Source organism: Sinocyclocheilus rhinocerous, unplaced genomic scaffold (assembly GCF_001515625.1).
Source record: "Sinocyclocheilus rhinocerous isolate Xijiao unplaced genomic scaffold, SAMN03320098_v1.1 scaffold299, whole genome shotgun sequence".
Classification (NCBI taxonomy): domain Eukaryota; kingdom Metazoa; phylum Chordata; class Actinopteri; order Cypriniformes; family Cyprinidae; genus Sinocyclocheilus; species Sinocyclocheilus rhinocerous.
Window position 1 is genome coordinate 2,885,341 of NW_015652998.1, and position 10,921 is coordinate 2,896,261.

The 10,921-nt window shown below is 35.5% G+C and overlaps 2 protein-coding genes across 2 annotated transcripts in view; one reads left to right on the forward strand and one right to left on the reverse strand.

Annotated features, from left to right (window-relative positions):
• LOC107715264 (RAS guanyl-releasing protein 2-like) overlaps positions 1-5,492 on the reverse strand; it is a 12,739-nt gene extending 7,247 nt beyond the window's left edge. The window contains exons 1-8 of the mRNA XM_016521348.1: positions 5,481-5,492; positions 5,056-5,213; positions 4,285-4,387; positions 3,942-3,998; positions 1,486-1,627; positions 1,204-1,377; positions 673-789; positions 3-128 (exon numbers count right to left, since the gene is read on the reverse strand). Of these exons, the coding sequence (XP_016376834.1) occupies positions 3-128; positions 673-789; positions 1,204-1,377; positions 1,486-1,627; positions 3,942-3,998; positions 4,285-4,387; positions 5,056-5,125 (789 nt within the window). The 5' untranslated portion in view covers positions 5,126-5,213; positions 5,481-5,492. The remainder of the gene's footprint in view (positions 1-2; positions 129-672; positions 790-1,203; positions 1,378-1,485; positions 1,628-3,941; positions 3,999-4,284; positions 4,388-5,055; positions 5,214-5,480) is intronic.
• Positions 5,493-7,546: 2,054 nt separating this feature from the next.
• Positions 7,547-10,921, forward strand: part of LOC107715265 (glycogen phosphorylase, muscle form-like) — a 12,937-nt gene continuing 9,562 nt past the window's right edge. The window contains exons 1-2 of the mRNA XM_016521349.1: positions 7,547-7,863; positions 9,606-9,707. Coding sequence (XP_016376835.1) covers positions 7,621-7,863; positions 9,606-9,707 — 345 coding nt within the window. The 5' untranslated portion in view covers positions 7,547-7,620. The remainder of the gene's footprint in view (positions 7,864-9,605; positions 9,708-10,921) is intronic.

Here is a 10,921-nt window from a genome sequence, read left to right on the forward strand (position 1 = left end):
ACGGCAATCAGATCCTTCAAATGCACCCCAAGGATGGGGAAGCGGAATCCTGAACATTCTGAGAAACTCTGACGATAGCGACTGTAGTTCCCAAAGGAGGTGACCAGCTCCACCAATCCTTCAAACACCTGATTAAACGCAGAGAACATCGGTTAGGATCAAGCCCGATGCAGCCCAAATATGAGGAAAGGGGATTTTAACAGTACATGGGTACAAGATATTTCTGCTCGTGTTTGGTTACCTGATAACAGAGCATTTGACTTGAGTATTGATATTTCTGTACAGAGAGTATGAAAATGGCACTCAGTCCACCTACTGAAAAGTGGACTTTAAGAATCTTATCTCTCATAGCCAGAGTTGATATATTTAATGAATATTTATTTATTTTCTTATAAAATTATACAAATAATTATATAAATATTTAAATGAAATAAAATAAATAATTACATTTCAAATATATGTATATTTTTTTTTACTTTACTTTCTATTCATCAAAAAATCCTGACAAAAAAAATCAGCATATTCAAATGATTTCTGAAGGACAATCCATCTACTGAAAAGTGGACTTTAAGAATCTTATCTCTCATAGCCAGAGTTGGAGTGTTACAGCTGGTTGTTTTTCTTGCCAGTATTGGAGGTGTGTTTACAAAGCAGCTCTCTGGCAGTCCTCACCTTGCGCGTCTCGCTGCCAATGAGCGCCTGCGTATCCTTGAGTCTAGCAATGGAGCTATTGCTGAGCCCACCCACTACAGCCATCAGTGTGTTGAAGTTCTGCAGCTGCAGTAGCCTCTGCACACACACACGGTACAAAACTATAAGACCAGACATTAAAGTAACCTTAAATAATTTTTATGATTTAATTATTTTATTTTTATCAGCATAATCACATCATAATTTAAGTGAAAGTTGAAATGAAAAGTTATGACTTTTAGAATCAGCACTCATGCAAGAACATCTGACCTTTCTAAAGAAAGAACATCTGGCCTTTTCTCATGTGAGCTTACATGATTGCTTATATGTATATATTTTTTATAATTTTATATATATATTTTTTTTAAATTTCAAAATCCTAAAACATTCTTTTTTTTCAGGTTTAAATTAGATTCTGAATTCCAGATCTTCAATGTGGTCTGAGACTTTTGGACCCTGCTGTAAACAGATTACATGTCTTTAAATATAAGCGAGCAAGCGAGTTGGATTAACCTGGGCCACTTTGATGAATTCACTGATGACAGTGGCTCTCTGCTGAGCTGTAGGCTTACTGAGAACCATGATCTGGATCCACTGGGAAACACTGTTAAACAGAGTAATGAAACGCTCCAGAATGGGATTATCCACCGTGCAGCCGTGCATCACGAAACTGTGGTAGTCCTGGAACTGAGGGGGAACAGATTTTTCATTTGTAGTATGAACTCAGACTTGAGGTCATGCTATTACAAGCACAAACACACGACTAATACTGCATTCATAAATTACGAGATTTACCAGAATTTTGCAAAACGATTTGTACTCCATATACGTTAGGTGTTCAGCCAGGGTGGAAGCGTCCAGGTGGTCAAAAAGAAGAGAGGTCTTGCGTTTCTTCTGGACGGTTTCATTCAGCTGACGTCGCCATTCATATGATGGACTACAGGCAAAACAAACAAGACATTGTATTTCTGTTCCTTGTCCAGTATGCCTAAATATCATATTCACTAATTTTGGATTATATTGATTTGTACTGATTTTTTATAGAAACAGATTAAATTTAACTTCAATAAAAAAGAATATCAAGTTTTATATATACTAACGGCATTAAAAAATTAATACAATATGTTAAATACACCTGTTTAAAAGGCTTTGAAATCATATGTATATGCTATCACATATCACATGCTATATTAGCATGATATTTATCTATTAAATAATGATTAAATTAAAAATAATATAAATATATATATATATTTACAGCTATATATATATATATATAAAATTTTTTTTAAATGTTTGTTAAAGAAGTTTCTTATGATCATCAAGGCTGCATTTATTTTATCAAAAATACAGAAAAAACTGTAATATTGTGAAATATTATTATAATTTAAAATAATGGTTCTATTTTAATATACTTTAAAATATAATTTATTCTGTGATGCAAAGCTAAAGCTGAATTTTCATCAGCCATTACTCCAGTCTTCAGTGTCACCAGATTCTTCAGAAATCATTCTAATATGACATTTTTTACATGTTATGTTATGTTGGAAACAGCTTTTGTGGCTTAATATTTTTTTGGAACCTGTGACTTTTTTCAGGATTCTTTGATGAATAAAACTTTAAAAAGAACAGCATTTATTCAAAGTAGAAATCTTTTCTAACAATATAAGTCTGTACTATCACTTTTTTATCAAATTAACACATCTCACTAGATGTACGTCTTTGAACTCTCCGCTTACATATCAAGTCGTTTGCAGCATCTCACTTTGACACTGCAATTGAAAAATGTGCCACTGAAGTCTCAAGACCTTGCATTTTATCCATTCTACTACCCTGCATCTCACATTTTTAAACGCAAAAACGTGTTCTGTTCAAATGGCCCCTAATGAAATTTGGAAGCTGTTAGCATAACACAGAACACATTTTTGTGTTTAAAAACGAGAAGCAGGACAGTGCAATGGAAAAACCACAAAAGTCTTGAGACACTTTATTCTCAACTTATTTTAACTTATGCAGCATGTTTTTAAATCACAGAGTCACAAGCAAGCTGTGAATGTCAATATCACTGATTGGGTGAACACATGCAGCATGCATGGTTTGACTTTTTGGACCATTAAACGGCCTTTTCCTTCTGGTTAACATGTTGCAGTCAGCGCACTGACATATAGCGCTGTTGTCCCGAGTTCGAGTCCCAGCTCGCAGACCTTTCCTGATCCTGTCCCCCCGCTCTCTCCCACTTCGCTTCCTGTCTACAATACTGTCCTATCCTAACAAAAGGCAAAAACGGCAAAAATAAAACTTAACAAATAAAAAAAAAAAGAAAACAAATTACAGCACGTACATTTTTTTGACTGCACTGTCCATTAATTTTTTATGAGGTAAGCGCTATCCAGTTAGAAACAGTTAGAAACTTAGGACTGCACAAGCTCATTGGCTGGTCCAGCCTGAAATAAAAGCTCTTTTAACCCTACACAACATTTATGAGAAAGTTCATGTTAGATGTTGTTGCTAATTTGAAATATTTTATTTAAAGGGATAGTTCACCCATGTTGGTAACCAAACAGTTGACAGTAGCCAAACAAACAACAACAACAAAAAAGGAAGTCAATGGCTACTGTCAACATTTGGTTACCAACATTCTTCCAAATTTCTTCTTTTGTGTTCAACAAAAGAAAGAAACTCATACAGGTTTGGAACGACATGAGCATACGTAGATTATGACAGAATTTGTATTTTTGGGTGAGCTATCCCTTTAAATGTGAGTGTGGCAGACAGTTTTTGAGATTTCAGGATTTCCCCATTCAGGTAGACAGGACTTGGATGGCCAAAATAGACTTTGAAAGGGACTTTGTTCTAATCTAAAACCTCATCGTTTCACACTGAGTTTCGTAACACAGGGTTAAAAGCAGTGCTAACCCCCTTGTGAAACACTGCTTTTAAAGCAGGGTTTAAAAATATGATAACCCAAGATTAAGAGTCGCATGGAAATCCCATTTAAAGCCCTTCAGAGGGGTAGAGTGATACTGGAATAGAAAAGGTATAGGTGCCACTCTATTAAAAAGTTTGTATATGATGATTTACGGCTGTATACTGTACTTCATTTCATGCACATATTAGTAATGGGTTTATATGAAATAGCCGAACATTGGGTGTCTTCAAGCTTTTAACCTTACAGTATATGCATAGTTATAATAATAATAATAATAAAACATTTAAATAAAAAAAGGTGAACAAATGGGTTTTTAACCTACTTGACAAGGTGACAAATTTGAGACTGGCGATTTGCAGAACAATCCTGTTCCTGAGACCTGTAATACTGTCAAGGTAGCTCCATTTCATTACTATTATCGACAGTTAGGAGAGTGATGGAAACAGTTTGTGATGCTGTCAGCCCTCTCTATAAATGACAAACCCCACCCATGACTGAATGTACTAAGTGCTGCTAAATGTCTAGCGTAAAAGCTGGCCTGTCACCTCCGAAACTAAATGTACAAAGACTTGTATTTCTTTTCTGGTATTTGACATTAATGCTAGTTTTTTGAAATACAGAGTTCTGAGAAAGTATAATGTGACAGGTCTGCTGAAGGAGGATACTTGTGCAGGAGTTTCTTAGCTAGGTCACTGGATAACAGGTACCAGGGATGCATGGTGAGAAACATTCGCACGAGCGACGGCTCCTTCAGAACGCCTTCATTGTCTGGAAGACAGAAAACCAGAGAGACATTTGCACATTAATCAACACAAATACATTATTTTTCATTTAATATACTAATAGAATGTTACTAGCTTGTAATTTTCTGTTCTCATAAAATTGTTTTTTATATCTATACAACATTTTTTAATGGCTTTGCAATGAAAGCATCATAACATATTATGTAAAAACATTTATATTTTACTAAATGCGCATTATTATAAGCCAGGCCTAATATACGACACTCAATTTTAAAGTAACAAGGGGCCCCTGCTCCATTTCTCTATCCACCAGGTGGTTGAATTGGATTGAAAAAAATTGAAGACCCCTGGGCAAAAGAAATTAACATGAGAAATGCTGAAGAGGTTCGAAGAATATTGAGAAATCGAAACATGTACATACAGGTACATCTCAATAAATTAGAATGTCGTGGAAAAGTTCATTTATTTCAGTAATTCAACTCAAATTGTGAAAATCGTGTATTAAATAAATTAAATGCACACAGACTGAAGTAGTTTAAGTCTTTGGTTCTTTTAATTGTGATGATTTTGGATCACATTTAACAAAAACCCACCAATTAACTATCTCAACAAATTAGAACAAGCCAGTGTTGTTCCGACTGGCTGATCAGAGTGTTTACACAAGAGAAGGAGGAAGCAAATATGACCACTGACCAAAGGCTTTGATGCAGGCTTCCACCAGCTCATCCACGCTGGCTGACTCACCCGATGAAACGCTCTCCATCCCTTTCTACTTCACTGTTCTCCACAGCCCCTCCTTTTCCCCCCCACTTAATTTTCCACTTCTCTCTTTGATCCCTCTCTTTTTCAGTCTGAAAACGAGACAACGCCATGCAAGGCAAAGGAAACAGAATCAATAAAGCAGAGAGTGGTTCAGATGTGAGAGGTGTCACTGGTTTTTCATTTTCATCAAAAGCAGACAAATCCTGGTCACACATGGATAATACAGTGGGACAAGACTCATCCAGAGAAAAACAAGGTGCATTAAAGAAAAAAAAAATCAAAGATCCATAGGAACTGTTCTCAAACGAGAGTAGAAGAAAAAAATAAGCCTTAGAAACATTTTCAAAGGAACTTACCCGTTGAATCTGGCATCAATGGACAAACAGTGATCACCGAAGGTCTTTGAAAACAGAAGTGCTAATGAACGCAGGGCTTCAGTATAGCCTCTCTACCCATGCACTGAAAACCACAGAGGGCCTCACTGGGGTTCACTCCGAGTACAGCTGCCTGTAGACTCAGTTTCCTGTCAGTTGAGAAACATACAGCTGTTGCATTTCCTGTTCATAATGTTTCGAGATGTTTTTTTTTTCACATCCACAACAAAAAGGGGTGGAGGACATGGGGTGAGAAAAAAATGTAAAAAGATAAAAAAAATTGTTTTGCAAAATTCAATGTTTTTATACTGGGTTCCTGTAACAAAATATCTAAACATCTAATGTCTAAAAATATCTAAAGACAAACTTAGTTGAGAACCAAAACTGCATTAGATATTAAGACATGTTTTCAGAGAACATACCTTGATTCATTTTTCTTACCCCATTGGCCCTTTCATTTAATGATTTATGCTTAAAACAAGAAATAATATATTATCAAGAAATACACACACATAACCAAGAAAAGTATAAATATATTATCTTAAAACAAATCATTATAGCTTATTATGATTTTTTATTTTCACAAGTAAATATAACTTTATTTATAAATAATAAACAAGATGCTGTATCTATCTATCTATCCATATATCCATCCATCCATCTATCTATCTATCTATCTATCTATCTAATAGAAAAATATTTTATAATTAATTAAAATAAAACATTCTATGAAATTTTGCCTAATTTATGATAACTGTGTATGTGACTTTGTTTGTTTTAATGGTAAATCAGAGCATCACAGGACTGTGCTTATAAAGCACGGACACAAATGTTTGACTATCAACAATGCACACTGCTGAGGGTGTGATCATTGTGAAATTGAACAGTTGTGTTGGCTCCCCTCAGCGGCCACATAGTGTCACACACTTTAATTTCTCAATCTGGCTATCACTGAAGCGTGAATTGATATTAAGACTGAAATGTCAAATAATCTGTTTTATTGAAAATAATTAAAAAAAAAATCTTTCATTTAATACATTTTGAAAGCATTGTTTCAAACAAAGTTAAAATCTCGAACCTGATGGAATAAAGAGAAACTGGTGTTATTTGACTTAAAATAAAATTTAATATATGTTTGTGATTATAAAAAATATTTATACTATTAAATATTTTTCTATTATTACCAATATTATGTTATCCTGCCTTATATTTATCTTGAATGTAAGTGCATTTCCATTAAATGTAGCCTAGTGTAAATATAGCAACTTAGGAAAACTCTATGACTAACTTATAGCCAAGATTCAAGTCTCAATTCATTGATTTATCTGGTTTTTAAAAAATTCTAGAAACTAAGGCAAATATGTCTATTAAGAACGGATTATTTATTTATTTATTGCTGTGTAGGGGGCTGATGGATCCTTTTTTTTTTTTTTTTTTAAAGCACATCTTATCAGGTTCTGCTCTAAAGGATTTGGTACTCCAGGAGGTCTGCAGAGAAAAAAAAACATATTACTATTTTCTTAAAAAAAAAAAACACGATATTTTTAGTAAAATGATTGAATGTTAAATGACCTGACACGCATTATATTTAATGTGCACAAAATGTGATTTGTTGGTCCCATGGTTTAGCTGAGAATCTGGGTTTGCAATTCTCTATGAAATAAACTGTTTTAATTATAATCATTATGATTTAAAAGTAAATTAATTTGAACAAGACTGAAAATTCATGTGTGGTGCTCAGCTGTTATAGAACTATGCAAACCGCATGCCGTTCAAATATCATGGCCTTTTAGTTGGGTCATTGCAGCTATTCATGTCTCGGGCTCGAGAGAGTTCTGGATTGTTGGAGTTGTAGTTCAACTTAAAATACGTGTATTTATAATTAATTTTCACTTCTACTGCACATATTTATCAATCGCGTAAAAAAGAAAACACCGTGTCCTCATTTTCAAAAAGCGTAGTTAACTTATTGAAAGCTTAATTAGTGGATGGCTGCGCGCGGATCCCGCCCACTAATTAATATTTATGAAGGGGACTTTAAATAAGTAGAGCCGTCAGCGTTATATGCGTGAGGTCTGGTGTTTATACACTTACCTGAACCCAAGACGAGACTGTTGTCACCATGTCTAAACCACTGTCAGACCACGACAGGAAAAAGCAGATTTCTGTGAGGGGGCTCGCCGGTGTGGAGAATGTGGCAGACCTAAAGAAAAACTTTAATCGCCATCTGCATTTCACGCTGGTGAAGGACAGGAACGTATCCACTAAACGGGATTATTACTTTGCGCTCGCGCACACAGTCAGAGACCACTTGGTAGGCAGATGGATCAGAACACAGCAAAGTTATTACGAGAAAGACCCCAAAGTAAGTTCATGCATGTTGAGGTGGCACCAAAACAAAAGCAAGTCCATGCATGACACGACTGCACCAAAACAAAATAAATTTTTATATGCAGTTAATAACTACACGAGTCAATGAAGCTCTAATAGCATTCGTTGCCATTTGTGCAATCGAAGAGGGTTGCAGTAGCGATGCCCTGCTTGACCACACAGCATTGTTGACATTTGTGACCCTTCTTCACTTGAGAGCTCTTCAGGCAGACTGAGATCAGCACCCTATGCAAAATATAAATAACCAGGATTCACTTATGGATCAAAAACAAAGCGCAATTTTAGCACATCTTTGATAGTATAATTTTTGCAATGATTTCAACTAGCATTAACATATAGATCTCAACTTTGGGAACATAATTATTTAAGATGATCAATAGCATGAGCTGTACATTACTAGAACAATAATGCATCTCCAGATTATTGTGCTCTGTCATGTGCATGCATAAAGCATCTTCAATCTTGATGCTGGTGATTTTTCATCTTTAAATAACAAAGCAACACTATTTTCGTTTTAACATCTATTTTATACTTGTACAATATTTAATCTGTTTCACAGCATATTTCATAGAAATGTAACTATAGAGGGACATTTGTTATATATTTTATAAATATTAAAATGACCAAGAGGCAGAAACAGTATAAAAAGAATGTGTCAGTATTCAGGGCATCAAAATCTGAGTCTGAAGATGGGAGATGAAACCACAGCTCAGCATCCCTAACCTTTTCCTCTCTAGTCCATTCCGAAATCCCTGCATTGAAGAGGTGTCTAGGATATAAAGGTCAAAAGTTGCTCCCTAAAAGAAAGGTCACTGTAGATACATATATGGGAGGGAGAAGTGACATGTAATTCAGCCTTATAATAAATCAGAGTTACATAAAGACTATACAAACCATTTTACAGGAAATATCATAACCAAAAATGACCTGGACTTCTTCGGAGCATTCCATTCTGATCCTTTTTCCCTAGGTGGACATCAGCAATAAACCTTGATTTGATCATTAAAAGCTCCAATGTGGCTCATGACTGTTTCCTTGAAAATGTGACTGCAGAAGTGATGCGAAAAACCGGTTCCATGAGTTTTGGATGCCATGAAAGTACTGGTGTGGGCAGAAGCGTGTGGTTTACCTGGACATTGCCATCTTTTTTATAGTTTAAACTGTTTTCAACATCTTGTACAACACATTGGTCTGCACTAAGACCTTCTTCATTAGCTGCTTTACAGAATAACATTACACACTCTGTAACCTTTGCTGGCGACCTCACTGCTGGTTGGTTATTTTTGCTGGAGTCAAAATGCCAGTGTTACATAACACCAGTGACCTTCCCCAATCTCTGACTAGCCTGTTTCAGCCCGTCGTGCCTCCACACACCCACTCTCACCTCCACTGTCTCTTTCTCTCTCTTGCTTTTCATACCCAACACCAAAGGAAGGCCTAAAATGTCAAAGGCTACAACAGGAATGGAATCAGATTGCCATGAGTAAATCATCCCTCTGCCAGAAAGTATTAAAATAGTTCTTAATAAAGCCTAAAAATAGTCCCCAGGCTGAGGGCGGTCTTTGGAGAGCTTGACTTGGTAACCCTAAATCAATATTTCGAAGTACCCAAGTAACCATTATGTAAACAATGTTGCTATATTTTAAGAGTATATGTTATAAAATAAAAAATAAAAAAGACTCTTGACTTATTCTGTCTTATCCTCCTGTATATTAGCGTGTTTATTACCTCTCCCTGGAGTTCTACATGGGCCGTACCTTGCAGAACACTATGGTGAACCTGGCACTGGAGAACGCTTGTGATGAAGCTGTATATCAGGTAAGATTACATTTACATTTAGACATTTAGCAGACGCTTTTATCCAAAGCGACTTACAAATGCGGACAATGGAAGCAATCAAAATCAACAAAAGAGCAATGATATGCAAGTGCTATAACAAGTCTCAGCTTAATGCAGTACACACAGCAAGGTTTTTTTTAAATCATAAAATAAATAAAAAAGAAAACAGATAGAATAGAAAAAGAATAGAGCAAGCTAGTGTTCGAGGTCTTTTTTTCTTTTCAGTTCAAGTGGCATATTAAAGACTGAAACCCCCTAGGGTAGAAAATATCTTCAAATTTACACACGATATCATTGATTCATTTTTGAATATGTGTCAAAAGCAGCGGACAGATCCAACAAGATAATTATTGAAGATTTGGAATCCGCTCTTGCCAGTCTTAGGGCCTGTCTAAATGCTGAGGGAAAAACACCAGTGTGAAGAGATGTGTTAATGATGTGAGTGAGTGCAGGTACAACTGCAGGAGAAATAGCTTGAAGAAGATGAGATGGAATAGGATCAAGCGTACAAGTAGTATGATGATTAGAAAAGATGAGTTTGGAGACTTCTGCCTCAGAGAGTGAAGAGAAGGATGTGAACGAGTGTATGTTTGCTGGTAAGATGTGCTTGACAGATTGTGGTGTGGAAAATTGTGCACTGAAGGTTTTAATTTTATGAATGAAGAATGTGGCAAAGTCATCAGCTGTTAGAGTTGATGAAGGAGGGGGAGGAGGAGGACAAAGGAGGGAGGAAAATGTTTTAAAGAGCATGCGAGAGTTAGACAAAGTGACAAAGTGTTCGAGCTAATAGCAGAGCAAGTGAGCTATCATGTCATTGATGCGGAAGCAGTTCAGTTCAGAGTAATGCAGTACACACAGCAAGGTTTTTTTTAAATCATAAAATAAATAAAAAAGAAAACAGATAGAATAGAAAAAGAATAGAGCAAGCTAGTGTTAGAGGCTTTTTTTTGCTTTTGTTAATCAGAAGTCAGAAGTCAGAATTATAATTGTATAATAAATAAAAATATAATTGTAGAATGCAAAAAGATTAGAGAAGCAAGCGTTAGTTTTTTTTTTAAACGAAAGGAGTTATTATATAGTTTTGAAGGAGTTATGGTTGATGGGCCTAACTAGATGGTGAAATTGTGATAAAATTATGGGTTTGATGGAGCCACAAGCAGTTCTGTCTTGGCAAGGTTGAGTTGAAGGTGATG